The 13,978-nt window shown below is 44.4% G+C and overlaps 1 protein-coding gene across 4 annotated transcripts in view; it reads right to left on the bottom strand.

Moving 5' to 3' along the window:
- The window catches only part of LOC137351822 (E3 ubiquitin-protein ligase arkadia-C-like), a 109,485-nt gene that overhangs the window by 65,799 nt on the left and 29,708 nt on the right, over positions 1–13,978 (bottom strand). For 3 of the 4 annotated variants that reach the window (XM_068016695.1, XM_068016696.1, XM_068016697.1), the window contains exons 7-8: positions 5,249–5,631; positions 4,111–4,516 (exon numbers count right to left, since the gene is read on the bottom strand). In XM_068016695.1, coding sequence (XP_067872796.1) covers positions 4,111–4,516; positions 5,249–5,631 — 789 coding nt within the window. The remainder of the gene's footprint in view (positions 1–4,110; positions 4,517–5,248; positions 5,632–13,978) is intronic. The other variant, XM_068016698.1, reaches the window with a different exon arrangement.

Raw genomic sequence — 13,978 nt, 5'->3', positions numbered from 1 at the left:
TTAGGCCAAATTCGTTGCAGGCAGCCGCAATCCTGTCAATGAATCTCTGCAGACACTCTTCAGTGTGAGATGTTAATGCAGCATCGTCAGCAAAGAGGAGTTCCCTGATGAGGACTTTCCGTACTTTGGTCTTCGCTCTTAGACGGGCAAGGCTGAACAACCTGCCACCTTATCTTGGGTGGAGGAAAATTCCTTCTTCTGAAGACTTGAACGCATGTGACAGCAGCAGGGAGAAGACGATCCCAAACAGTGTAGGTGTGAGAACACAGCCCTGTTTCAGGCCAGTGAGGATAGGAAAGGGGTCTGATGAGACGCCGCTGTGCTGAATTGTGCCTTTCATATTGTCATGGAATGAGGTGATGATACTTAGTAGCTTTGGTGGACATCCAATCTTTTCTAGTAGTCTGAAGAGACCACGTCTGTTGACGAGGTCAAAGGCTTTGGTGAGATCAATGAAAGCAACGTAGAGGGGCATCTGTTGTTCGCAGCATTTCTCCTGTAGCTGGTGAAGGGAGAACAGCATGTCAAAGGAGGATCTCTCTGCTCGAAAGCCACACTGTGCCTCAGGGTAGACACGCTCAGCCAGCTTCTGGAGCCTGTTTAAAGTGACTCAAGTGAAGACTTTCCCCACTATGCTGAGCAGGGAGATTCTTGTACCATCAGCTAATGAGAACAACTTTTCTTGGTCTACCTTATCTAAACCTACACCTCTATTAAATCTCCCCTCAATCTCCTTTGCTCCAAGGAAAACAACCCCAGCTCCTCCAACCTAATCGTGTAGCTAAAATCTCTCATCCCTAGAACCATTCTGGTAAATCTCCTCTTCACCCTCTCAAATCATCTGTGATTTCTGATGAGCTGCAGGTCTCTAACTCTTTTTCTCCACAGCTATTTGTTTGCCTGATCTGATCTCTCTCTCTGCAGCCACCCCCACACCAAAATATCTGTGTGCCATGATTTATCTGCATCGCCCTGATTTCTCACTGTCCCCACTGATGTGGATCTGTGGCCTGGGGGTGGTGTGGTTGGGTTGGGGGGGGGGGTGGGGGGTGGGTGGCGGGGGGGTGCAGTGTTGAAAGGCTATAATAACTGAAGGAAATATTAAATCTTAATTACAGATCAATGGCAGCTTCTGGGGTAGTAAAGGCAGAAGCCAGGAGAGGCGTTAGATCCATGTCAATATGCCAGGACGCCAGGTGGAAAGGAATCAGGTGGAAAGATGCAGCGCATTCTGGGAACGGGACTCACAGGAAGACTTTCATAATATTCAAAGTTTATAAACAGGTGACCAACGGAAAAAAATTAAATAAACTTACATTTATATGGATTACATAGATTACAAGCAACTGTGGACGTTTTAACACTGGAAACCCTATAAAAGTTTACCTCTAAGATGGGACACACAACATATGTCTTTAAATATTGTAGCTAGGAAAGCAACTAAAAGGGAGATTAGAAAGGCTAAGGGCAATATTACATAGATTACATAGAATATACCACACAGAAACAGGCCCAACTAGTCTGTGCTGAGTCACAGCATGACTTCCTCTCATGTACTTGCCTAGTTTCCTTGTGAACACGCCTGAACTATTGACCTCAATTACTTCCTGTGGTACCGGGTTCCACATTCTAACGACTGAGTGAAGAAATTTCTCCTTATTTCCCTATTGGGTTCATTATAACTATCTTGTATTTATTATCTCCCACAAGTGGAAACATTCTCTCCACATCCACCCTGTCCAATCTATTCATAATTTTAAAGACTGCAATCAGATCTCCTCCAAGTCTCTTTCTCAATGAAAAAGGCCCCAACCTGTTCCATCTTTCCCAATAGCTATAATCTCTCAGTTCTGGTACCATCCTTGTAAATCTCTTTTTCACTTACTCCAGTGCTCCTATGTACTTTTTATAATATGGAGACTGGAACTGTACAAAGTCCTATACAAGTTTAACATAACATCACTACTTTTGAATTCTATACTTCTAGAAACAAATCCTGGTGCTTTGTTCGCATTTTGAGTTGCTTTGCTGACCTGCGATGCTGCTTTCAATGATTTATTCACTTGTATTCCTAGATCCCTTTGCTCTTCTACCCCAATCAGTTCCTTATTTTCCAAGGTGCAGGTGATGTTTGTTTACCAAAGCACATTACTTTCACATCTATGTTGAAGTTCATTTTCCAATTAACTTCCCAGTCTGCAAGTTTTCTAAATGCCCCCCAAAAATGGCATTAAAATTGCTTTCTACAGGCACATTCATCTCAATATGATAGTCAATGGAGAGGTCACAGAGCAATTAAGCTTGTAATAGAGAAGGAAGGAATGGCAGAGATTCTAAATAAGGACTCAGTCTCAGTTTCCACAGATGTGGAGGTCATTGCAACTGTAGAATCACCAGAGGGTGTGGAACTGCTACTGGGAGTTATTGCTCAGAGAGACATGGCACTAAAGGAGTTACACAGGCTTAAGGTAGAGAAATCAGAGGGACCTGACTGAGGGTCCTCAGCGAGACCAAGGCAAATAATAGTGGAAACTCTGACTATAATTTTCCAAACTGGGAAAGAAATGCATTTCAGAGGACTGGAGTACATCAAATGTGACTCCTGTCAGGAAGGGAATGATTGGTCGGTTAGTCGTAGATCAGCTGTGATACAGGATGGAATTATTGAGAAACACCAGATAAATGGACAGATTCTGTAAGATAAATATACCTGACCAAGCTTATAGGATTCTGTCAAGAAATAAGAAAGGATAAAGGATTGCAGTGGATGTGGTTTATAAGGATTTTCAAAAAGCATTTGGCGAGATGACACATAAAAGACTTACTGCAAAAATAAAATCACATGGGATTGAGGAGAATGTGGCCACAGAGTTAGGACAGGAGGCAGGTGGTCAGAAAGCGTTGGACTAGAAAGATGTGATGAGTTGTGTTCCAAAGAGGTAAATCTGCAAAATATTTACAGGAACAGTCTGGACTTTGAAATTGAGGGAATAATATGGGAATTTACTGCTGACACCAAATTGTGTCTTATCAAATGCTTGTTAATAATCCATATAAACCATATCGAACTGGTGTGGCAACTTATAACAAGGATTTTGAAGAAATAAAGGAGGACATAGATAAGTTAGCAGAATGGATAAACATAACAGATGCTCTTCAATGTAGGAAAATGAGATGTAATTCATGTTGGAAGCAAGAATGGGGAACTGAAAACACCTTAAATGGTGAGATTTTGAAAGAATATCTCAGAGACCTAGGTGTGAAGATATCAGGGCATTAACTGTGGCAGTATGAGGAGATAAGGCCACATCTGAATCCCTGGTTCTATACAGAGAATACAAAACCAAGGAGGCAATGTTTAATGTGTACAGGACCTTACTGAGGTCCCAGTTGGGGTACTGTCTACAGTTCTGGGCCCCCATGACAGGAAAGATCTGAAAACAATGGGAATAGTGCAGCCTAGATTTACTGGAATGGTTACCAGGTGTCAGGGTTTGCAGTTATGGAGACAGACTTGGGAAGTTAGGTCTTTTCATTGGCGTTGGCAAGGCTAAGAAGTGACCTGATAAAGTTCTTCAAAGTTATGCAAGGCAAATAGTGATAGAATCAGTGATCAGTGAGACTGCAAGGGAGGGGAGAGACCTGTAAGAGAACTGCAAAGATGAAAGGTAGGGTTAGAAAAATGTCTTCAGAGGGTAGTTAGAACTTGAGATTTTGTGTCATAAACTGTTGATGCAGATTCCATCAATTCTTTTAAAAAGGAATTAGATTATTCCTTGAAAAATAATAAGAGGAGCATTAAAGAGTATGTTGAGTAAGTGCAAGTATGGTAGACGAGGTGGGATAGTAAAAGGTATATGGAGTGAGAACAGGAGTGCGACATTAAAGGGTATGGGGAATGAGTGGAGATTAAGACATCAGGTGGGATATTAAAGGGTAGAGGGTGAAGAAGTGGACAGTGGAATTAGACTAGTTGGCTGTCCAGAGAAGACTGAATGGCAGAACGGCCTGTTTTGAGCTTACATGCCACAATTCTTGAAGTAAAACCCTGAACTTTCACACTCTTGATTGAATATACCTGTGAGAAACAAAGAGGAATGTTATACATACACCCTGGGGAAACAGATGGGTGACTGGGAGACTGGTGAGGTGCATTATGTCCTTGGTGACTCTGGGTTTCAACTGCACTCGATTGGTTTCTCCGAATCTCACTCAGTTGGACGCTGGACTGTTGCCAAGATGCTGAAGCAACAAAGGTGGGTGAATGAACTGTGCTGCGCTGTTCTGAGCCAAATTGGCTGCCATTACCCTCAACTGGGGGAGAGTGCCAAAGGGTCGGCGACAAAACGGTCGGTGTTTGTGTGGCCCTAGGATGGGCTGTACTGGACTGGTTTCCATTCACTTCCATTTCCTGGGAATTGTGAGGATGCCAAGATGGTGCCTGGCCACTGCTCTTCTGTGCAGCTTCAACAGCATCAACATCCTCGACCAGGTTAGTTAGGTCACATGAAGAGGTCTAAAGTTATCAATAAGAAAAATAATTACTAGAGGCACTACACGATAAAAGTATCAGATTTACATCAACATTGTACTCAATATGAACATGCACATAAACAGCATTGCAAGAAACTACAAGCAAAATTAACATCCCTCACCCAGACAGGACAGGATTGACACAGACAATCCCATACCCACCCCGACCTGGTCTGGATTGGTACATACACAGCCTCATACCTCATCCCCTTTGGCAAGGAGTAACATGTGCACAGAGAACCCTTGGGCAGGGACGATGTGCATTATCCTCCAATAAATAAATAAATGACCCATGAGCAGGATTTTTGCACTGTGACTGTGGCTTCAGGGATGTCACAAATTACAACTGAACTTTGTCAACAAGACTTCTCCATATAAAGGGCGGGACACAATAAATGGTTCTGTTTTAAAGCATGATTTAGGAGGAGCAGACATCCTGTCGATCAATGCTGATACAAAGTTCCAGTTACTGAGCGACCCAATACTTTAAACAGTACACTTCCAAATGAAAATACGTTACTAAAGATATAAATACAGATGGAGGATTTACTTTAATTATTTCAAATCAGTGAATGAGGGAAGAATGTTCCTTGGACACAACTCAGGAGTTACATCATTCACCACAGTATCGCAGGTTCATACTCTGAAATCACACACACCATGCCTGGATGATTGGCTCTCCACTCTTACTGACCTAGGATAGAGGTGTGCTTACCTGATTCTCCTGGCTGACTGAGGTTTCCCCTACACGCAAGCTGGTACTGCTAAGCACAGACCTTCCCTGCTGAATATGCTGGAACTCTGATGGCGGAAAGTGCAGCTGAGGTTGGTGGGCCCAGGATTGATGGCTCTGATGGTTGAGGAATTGGGTGTGGGAATGGAGGTGGTGAGGCTGCGAATACTGGGCTTGGTATGCCTGGCCCTGGACCTGGTCCATGTGATACTGCTGGAAGTATGAGTGGGCAGGGCAGGGCCGATGAGACCCCAGCCTGGTGGAATTGCACCGACAACGCTGGGAGCAGCAGGCAGCATATTTCGATGCTCTCTGATGTTGGCAGGGTGGTGACATTGTACTGCCTGAGGTGATAGCCATCTCCCCTGTAAAAACAGCCACCAATTAATACAGCACATAGGAAAATGAAGGAGACAGTTCCAGTGTCAAGGGGCAATCAAAGAAAGAAGAGAAGGTCACCGAAAGTTTCAAACTCTTACTTCAGAAAAATCAACCCGTTCACTTTTAAAAATAAAGCTTCCTGAACAGGATTTGACCATTACCCTAACTGGCATCTTGGAATGTGGATCATTGAGCAATTGTTTTTGCTGCCAGCATCCTTCTGTCCTCAAAGCTTACACTATAATTAGGTCCGGTGATCTGCAATGGCAAATTTGGTTAGCTGCAGAGATAGGAACAGGAGTAGGCCATTCTGACCCTTCAGCCTGTTATATAGGAGGTCACTCCGATCCTTCAGCCTGTTATCTAGGATGAGATCACTCTGACCCTTCAGTCTGTTATATAGGTCACTCCAACCCTTCACTAAGCCTTTCCAGCCTGTTACGTAGGAGGAGGCCATTCAGCCCCTCCTGCCTATCATGCTGCTCTGTACCTCAACACATTTACCTGCCTTTCATCCATATGCCTTGATACCTTACACAACAGAAATCAATCAACCTCAGTTTCAACTCTAATTGATTACTAGCAACTACTGCCTTTAAGGGGAGCGTTCCAGATTTCCACATCCTTTTCTGTAGAAAAAGTACTTCCTGATTTCACTCTTAAATAGCCCAGCTTTAATTTTAAAATGTTTCCCCGTACTTATCCTATTGAATCCCTTTATCATTTTAAAACACCTCAACTTGATCACCCCTCAGTCTTTTAAACTTAAAGGAATACAAGCCAAGTTTATGGAACCCATCCTCATAATTTAACCCTTTTAGCCCTGATATCATTCTGGTGAATCTGCAGTATACCCCCTCCAAGATCAATTTATCATTCTTGAGGTGCAATGCCTAGGACTGAACTCAGTTACTCAGGATATGATGTGACCAAGGTTCAGTACAACTGAAGCATAAATTCCACCCTTTGTATTCCAGCCCCTGTGAGATAAAGGCCAACATTCCATTAGTCTTCAGTTTCAACAACTGACTAACTATAAAATTGAAAGTCATTTTCCATTCAACAGTCAATGGCATCTTTAGGTGGAGAGTTTATTTGCATCTTGATGAGATACTGCACCATGCAAGGAGTTTTTAGTATTTTTTTCTTGCGGCATTGCAAAGCAAAACGATGAGAGCAAAGTTCCCTCTCTGCTGACTGTAAAAATCTTATTTAATTTGGTTTGGGGCGTTAGCAAACCCAACAGTAATGATTAGGGCAAAGATCACCAGTGTCTCCCAGGGTAACTGTAGTCAGTTACATGCAGTACTAAACTTCCTCTGTACTGCTCCAAACAAACCATGTTCAGATATTGAAGTGGTCAGATGCAGAATAAAGGTAATTCCTGCAGTGCCCAACAGAACATCTGCTGTACCATTGGAACGTTTTAAATCCCAAATCAGCCATCCTTGTGGCCCAAGAATGAGTTGAAACTTATTGCCAAACTCTTGGCAACTTTGTGTTCAACTGACCAAACCCATTTTATATAGGGACAAGACAGAAGATTTTAGAATGTACAGCACTGAAACAGGTCATTCAACCCAACAGGTCCACGTCAGTATTTATGTTCTGCACAAGTCTCTGCCTACCCATCTTCATCTAATCCCATCAGTGTAGCTTCCACTCCTTTCTCCCTCAAGTGTTTATCCAGCTTCCCCTAAAATGCACTTTCATTGCACCATCCTGGGCTGCATACAAACTCAGATCCCAGAACAACTTTCAAAAGTTTCCCTCCAACAAGTGCCCACAAAACAGCATCTCAGAATTTTAATAAAAGCAAAATACTGTGGATGCTGGAAATCTGAAATAAAAACAGCAAGTGTTGAAAATACTCAGCAGGTCTGACAGCACCTGTGGAGAGAGAAAGAGGGTTAACATTGCAGGTCTGTGACCTTCCTTCAGACTGGCAAAAGTTAGAAATGTAATAGGCTTTGAGCAAGTGAAGGGGGGGGGGGGGGTGGTGGGGGAAGAACAACAAAAGGGAAGGTGATAGGGCAGAGGAAAGGAGACATTAAATTACAAAGATGTCATGGAACAAAGGCAAAGGGAGTGCTAATAGTTGTGTTAAAGGACAAAGTATTAGTCCAGAGAGACTGTCAATGGCAGAATAATGAACAGCTCTGTCCAAAAGCAAAAACAAGTTTAAGACAGTCACATGGTTATAAAATACACTGCATTTGCTGCTAATGCAACCACTAAGTGGCGCAGTACTAGCACATGTGCAAATGCAGCCCCTTCCACTGAAACGTCACTGTCTGCGACATTCAGGCAGTTGCCAGGATTAAAGATGGTGCTACTCCATTTATCACAGAAGAACAAATTCAACCCAAAAATCCCCTCAATGGTTGCCATCGCCACCCACCCCCAACAGTCCCCCGCTCCCTCCACTGGCTCCCCACTACCTTCCCTTAAGCACTTGCTCTAGCTTCGCCGCTTCCCCCCCACCGCTCACTCCAGACCTTGCCAATGATCCCCCCCCCCCCACTTCCCCTCCCGATTGTTCCCCGCTTCTCGCTTCCTACCCCCCACGCCGCTCTCCAGCCGCTCGCTCCCCACTTCCCCCCCCCGCCTCCTCCAGCCGGGAGCTCCAGGCTGCGGCGCTTCCTTCCTCTCGGCACTCGCTCCCATGTTCGATCGTTCTCCGCGCGCTGCCCGAAGAAGCAAGTGTGCTGCCCGAAAAAGCAAGTGTGCTGCAAGGGGTGATGGGTTGACGTCAGAGCGAGTGGCCGAAAGGAGGGAAGTGGCACGGCCTAGAGCTCATGGCTGGGAAGCGGGAAAATAATCGGCCGAGGGGAGCAGGGGGGGGGGGGGGGAAGAGCTGTGGCGACAACTGGAACGAGCGGCTGGGGGGGGGCGGAAAGAGAGAAGACAAGCAGCTGGAGGAGAGGAGGGGGAGAAAGCATCGAGGCTTGGAGTGAGTGGCCGAGGGGGAAGAGCGGCCAGTGGGGCGGGAGTGAGTAGCTGTGTGGGGGGATGCGGGTGGGGGGAGCGAGTGGCGGGGATCGATGCGCGAAGACTGACCAGCTGAGGGGAAGGCGCAGATACGCGCTGACATTGGCCTTACGTGATGCCGTTTTCTCGCGCATGCACCAATAGTCCTGGCAAGACGTAGGCTGCACATGCGCAGCATCTCACTAAGAGCAAGAGACAATTTGCACAGGTGCGCAGCTTGGAACGCTCTGATGACGTCAGCGGGCCACAGCATTGTCAGGAGTCACTTTGTAAAAAAAGTAAAATAAAAAAGGCGGTCATGCTCTGAAATTCTTGAACTCAATGTTAAATCCAGAAGGCTGCAGAGTGCCCAATCAGAAGATGAAGCTTGCATTGAGATTCACTGGAATGCTGCAGCAGGCCAAGAAATGTGAGCATGAGAGCAGGGTGGTGAATTAAAATGGCAAGCAACTGGAAGCTCAGGGTTATGCGTTATGAGAGTTTTAAACAGAAGCCACGTAGACAGGCAGTAAGGGACTAAAATCACTGAATTCTATTAAGCAGTGACCAAGGCCAAACCAAAAAGGCTGCTTAAGGCAACTGGATGCTGACTCTGGAGGTGGACTGCAGGTGGAGAAATTAGAGAGAGCAGCTACTGCACACTGAGCAGAGCAGCACTAAATTGTGATAGTTAATTTCCACAAACTCGAGCCCAAATACAAACGTGCATTATTGGAGCTGGATTAAGAATTTTCCAGGCCCTGAGCCACAAAAACATTTGGTGACCCTCCACAACCCCTCCTCCCTCCATTTTCCCCACCCGATTCTTTAAAACACAAACTTCAATGTATCAGTATTTATATCGGAATGAACCTGCCAACTCTGTCTCATTCCCCCAACACTATTTAACCTCAGAATACTTTGACTGAGAGGTTGGTTGTGGTTCTTCTGTGCTCTGGGTGAATTTCACTGGTAGTCCCATATTTGGCCAGAGCCCATGCATTAATCAGCCCCTGTGCATCATATATCTGAGGCTCTCATGGCCACTGGAAGCCTGTGGAGAGATTAAAACTTCTCATGCAAGTAACAGAGAAAGGAATTTTCCTATATAACCACCATAGCTCCCACTCTGACCTTTCTGGGACATGAGGAAAAACGTTTTCACCCAGAGGGTACTGGGTGTTTGGAAATCACTGCCTGGATCAGTGGTGGAGGCAAAAACTCTCAACTCATTTAAAAGGTACCTGGACATGCACCTGAAGTGCTGTAACCTGCAAGGCTACGGACCAGGCGTTGGAAGGTGGGATTAGATTGGATAGCTTTCCTTGGCCTGCTTCCGTGTTCCAATGAAGCTCCCTGCAAGCTCAAGGAACAGCACCTCATCTTTGAACTGGGCACTTTACAGCCTTCTGGAATCAATATTAAGTTCAACAATTTTAGATCGGAACCTCTGCCCCCATTTTGCTTCATTTTTCTTTGCTGGGTTTATTTCTCTCGTTTCTCTCATTTCATTTTATTTACTTTTAGACAGCAGTTATTTCACACTACCATGGAAAAGTTACAGCACAGAAAGAAGCCATTCAGCCCATCATGTCTCCGCCGGCTGAAAAAATACTAGCCGCCCATTTTAATCCCACCGTCCAGCACCTGGTCCATAGACTTGCTGGTTACAGCACTTCAGCTGCACGTCCAGGTACCTTTTAAATGAGTTGAGGATTTCTGCCTCCACCACCGATCCAGGCAGTGAATTCCAGACACCCACCACCCTCTAATCCTTCTACCAATCACCTTAAATCTGTGCCCTCTGATAACTGACCTCTCCACTAGGGGAAACAGATCCTTCCTGTCTACTCTATCTCAGCCCCTCATAATTTTGTACACCTCAATTAAGTCATCCCTCAGCCTCCTCTGTTCAAAGGAAAGCAACCCTAGCCTATCCAATCTTTCCTCACAGTTGCAACTTTCAAGCCTTGGCAATGTTCTTGTAAATCTCCTCTGTACTCTCTCCAGAGCAATTGCGTCCTTTCTGTAATGTGGTGACCAGAACTGTACGCAATACTTCAGCTGTGGTCTAACCAGCTTTTTATACAGTCCAGCATTACATCCTCTATACCTTGGCCAATAAAGGAAAGCATTCCATCTGCCTTCATCACTTTATCTACCTGTCCTGTCACCTTCAGGGATCTGTGGACATGCACGCCAAGGTCTCTCACTTCTTCTACCTCTCTCAATATCCTCCAATTTATTGTGTATTCCCTTGCTTTATTTGCCCTCCTCAAATGCACATTACCTCACACTTCTCTGGATTGAATTCCATTTGCCACTTTTCCTCCCACTCAAATCAAACCATTGATATCTCTCTAGAGTCTACACTATCCTCTTCACTATCAACCATACTGTCAACTTTTATGTTATCTGCAAATTTCCCAATCATGCCTCCCACATTTAAGTCCAAATCATTAATATATACCACAAACAACAAGGCACCCAACACGGAGCCCTGTGGAACGCCATTGGAAACAGCTTTCCAGTCGCAAAAACATTCCATCGACCCTTTGTTTCCTGTCACTGAGGCAATTTTGGATCCAACTTGCCACATTCCCCTGTATCCCATGGGCTCTTACTTTTATGACCAGCCTGCCATGTAGTACCTTGTCAAATGCTTTACTAAAATCCACGTAGACCAATCCACTGCACAACTATCAATTCTCCTCGTTACTTCCTCAAAAAATTCTCAATTGTTAGTAAGACACAACCTTCCCTTAACAAATCCATGCTGACAATCCCTGATGAATCCGTGCCGTTCTAAGTGACAGTTTATCCTATCTCTCAGAATTGATTCTAATAATTTATCCATCACAGAGGTCAGTCTGACATGCCTATAGTTATTTGGTCTAACTCTCACACCCTTTTAAAACAATGGTACAACATTTGCAGACCTCCAATCCTCTGTTACCTCGCCTGTATCTAGTGAGAATTTGAAGATGATCCTCAGAGCATCCGTTATTTCCTCCCTGTCTTCATTTAACAGCCTGGGATGCAATCCATCCGGCCCTGGCAATTTATCCACTTTCAAGGATGTCAGCCCCTCTAGCATGTCCTCTCTCATTACGCTCATCGTATCCAATATTTCACACTCCTCCTCTTTTACTACAATGCCTGCATCATCCCTCTTCTTTGTGAGGGCAAAGACAAAGTACTCCTTAAGAACTCTCCCCACATCTTCTGCATCCATGCTTAAGTTATCTTGTACATCTCTGATAGGCACTAACCTTTCCATAGTTATCCTCTTGCTCTTAATGTACTGATAAAACATCTTTGGGTTTTCCTTGATTTTACCTGCCAATAATTTTTCAGGTCCTCTCTTTGCTTTCCTAATTTCCTTTTTTACTTCACCTCTGCACTTTCTATTGTCCTCTAGGCTTTCTAAAGTATGAAGTTTTTGTGGCTGTCATAAGCTTTCTTTTTCTGCTTTTCCTTACTCTGTATGTTTCAAGATAACCAGGGAGCTCTAGAGTTGGCAGTACCACCCTTTTTCTTTGTGGGGACATGTCTACACTGTGCTTTTAGAATCTTGCTTTTAAATACCTCCCACTGATTTTCCTTAAAGTACCTGTATCCAGTCCACTTCCGCCAGATCATCTCTCAGCTTCGTAAAATTTGCCTTCCCCCAATGTAGAACTTTTACTCCTGTTTTATCCTGGTCCTTTTCCATAATAATGCTAAATCTAACTGTATTATGGTCACTACCTCCAAAATGGTCACCCACTGCTACTTCATCCACTTGCCCAGCTTCATTTCCCAAGACTAAATCTAGAATCTCATTCTCGTTGGGCTTGTTAAGTGTTGGTTAAAAAAGTTCTCTTGAATGCAGTTCAAGAATTTTGTGCCCTCTGTGCCCTTCACACTGTTTGTATCCCAGTTGATTTAAGGTAGTTGAAATCCGCAACTATTATTGCCCTATTGTTTTTGCACTTAGAATTTGCCTACATATTTGTTCCTCTATCGCCCTCTCACTATTTGGGGGTCGAGTACACTCCTAGTAGCGTGGTTGCCCCTTTTTTTATTTCTGAGCTCAACCCATATGGCCTCATTTGATGATTCATTTAGCATATCATCCCTCCTCACAGCTGTAATTGATTCTTTAACCAATAATGCTACATCCCCTCCTTTTTTAACCCCCTTTCTATCCTGCCTGAAAACTTAATATCCAGGCATGTTGAGCTGCTATTTTCTGCCCCTCTTTAAGCCAAGTTTCCATTATAGCAATGATACCATGCTGCCATGTGTCTTACTGTGCCTCAGCTCAGCGGCTTTATTTGCTATATTCCTTGCATTTAAATAAACACCCTTTTACACTGCCAAATTCCAGTGCTGCACACTTTTTAACCTTTGTTTCTTCTGTCTTTCAGAGTCACTCACTAATTTTCTGCCTCCTGTTCCCTGCTCTGAATTTGTCCCATCTGAAACTGCCCTCAGGTTCCTATCCTCCTGCCAATCTAGTTTAAACCATCCCAACAGCACTAGCAAACCTTCCTGCAAGGATATTCATCCCAGTCCGGCTTGTACAGGTCCCACCTTCCCCAGAACTGGTGCCAATGTCCCAGAAATCTGAAGCCCCCCCTCCTGCACCATCTCTCCAGCCACACATTTGGTGTATTCTTCTGTTTCTGTACTCACTAGCACGTGGCCTTGGGAGTAATCCAGAGATTACTACCTTTGAGGTCCTGCTCGCTAATCTCTTTCCTAACTCCCTAAACTCAGCCTATAGGACCTCATCCCTTTTTCTGTCTATATCGTTGGTACCAATGTGGACCACGACCTCTGGCTGTACACCCTCGCCCTCCAGAATGCTCTGTAGCCACTTGGCGATATCCATGACCATTGCACCAGGGAAGCAACATACCATCCTGGAATCACGTCAGTGACCACAGAAACGCCTGTGTGTTCCCCTAATTATAGAATCCCCTACCACAATTGCTCTCCTGTATTCAGGATCCTGTCATTCATACCTTCTCTAAACACATCTTTTCTTTACTTGTCCCACTACCTTTGGCTTTTCACTATGAAACGTTTTATTATTTAATCTGTACTGTCCTCCACCCTGTCACAGACCTTGCCCCCTTTCACTTATTCAAAACCTATTACATTTCTAACATTTCCCAGTTCTGATGAAATGTCACAGACCTGAAACATTAACTCTGCTTCGCTCTCCACAGATGCTGCCAGACTGGAGTATTTCCAGCATTTTCTGCTTTTATATTATAAAAATAAAGGTTCTTTTTGGCAGGGAAGGATAGTTGGAATTGTTGTCAAAGCCAAATACTAAGTATGGAGAGGACATCTTTCTGGAATTGTGGT

Source organism: Heterodontus francisci, chromosome 36 (assembly GCF_036365525.1).
Source record: "Heterodontus francisci isolate sHetFra1 chromosome 36, sHetFra1.hap1, whole genome shotgun sequence".
NCBI classification, from domain to species: Eukaryota; Metazoa; Chordata; class Chondrichthyes; order Heterodontiformes; family Heterodontidae; genus Heterodontus; species Heterodontus francisci.
This window is presented reverse-complemented; position numbering and strand designations above follow the sequence as displayed.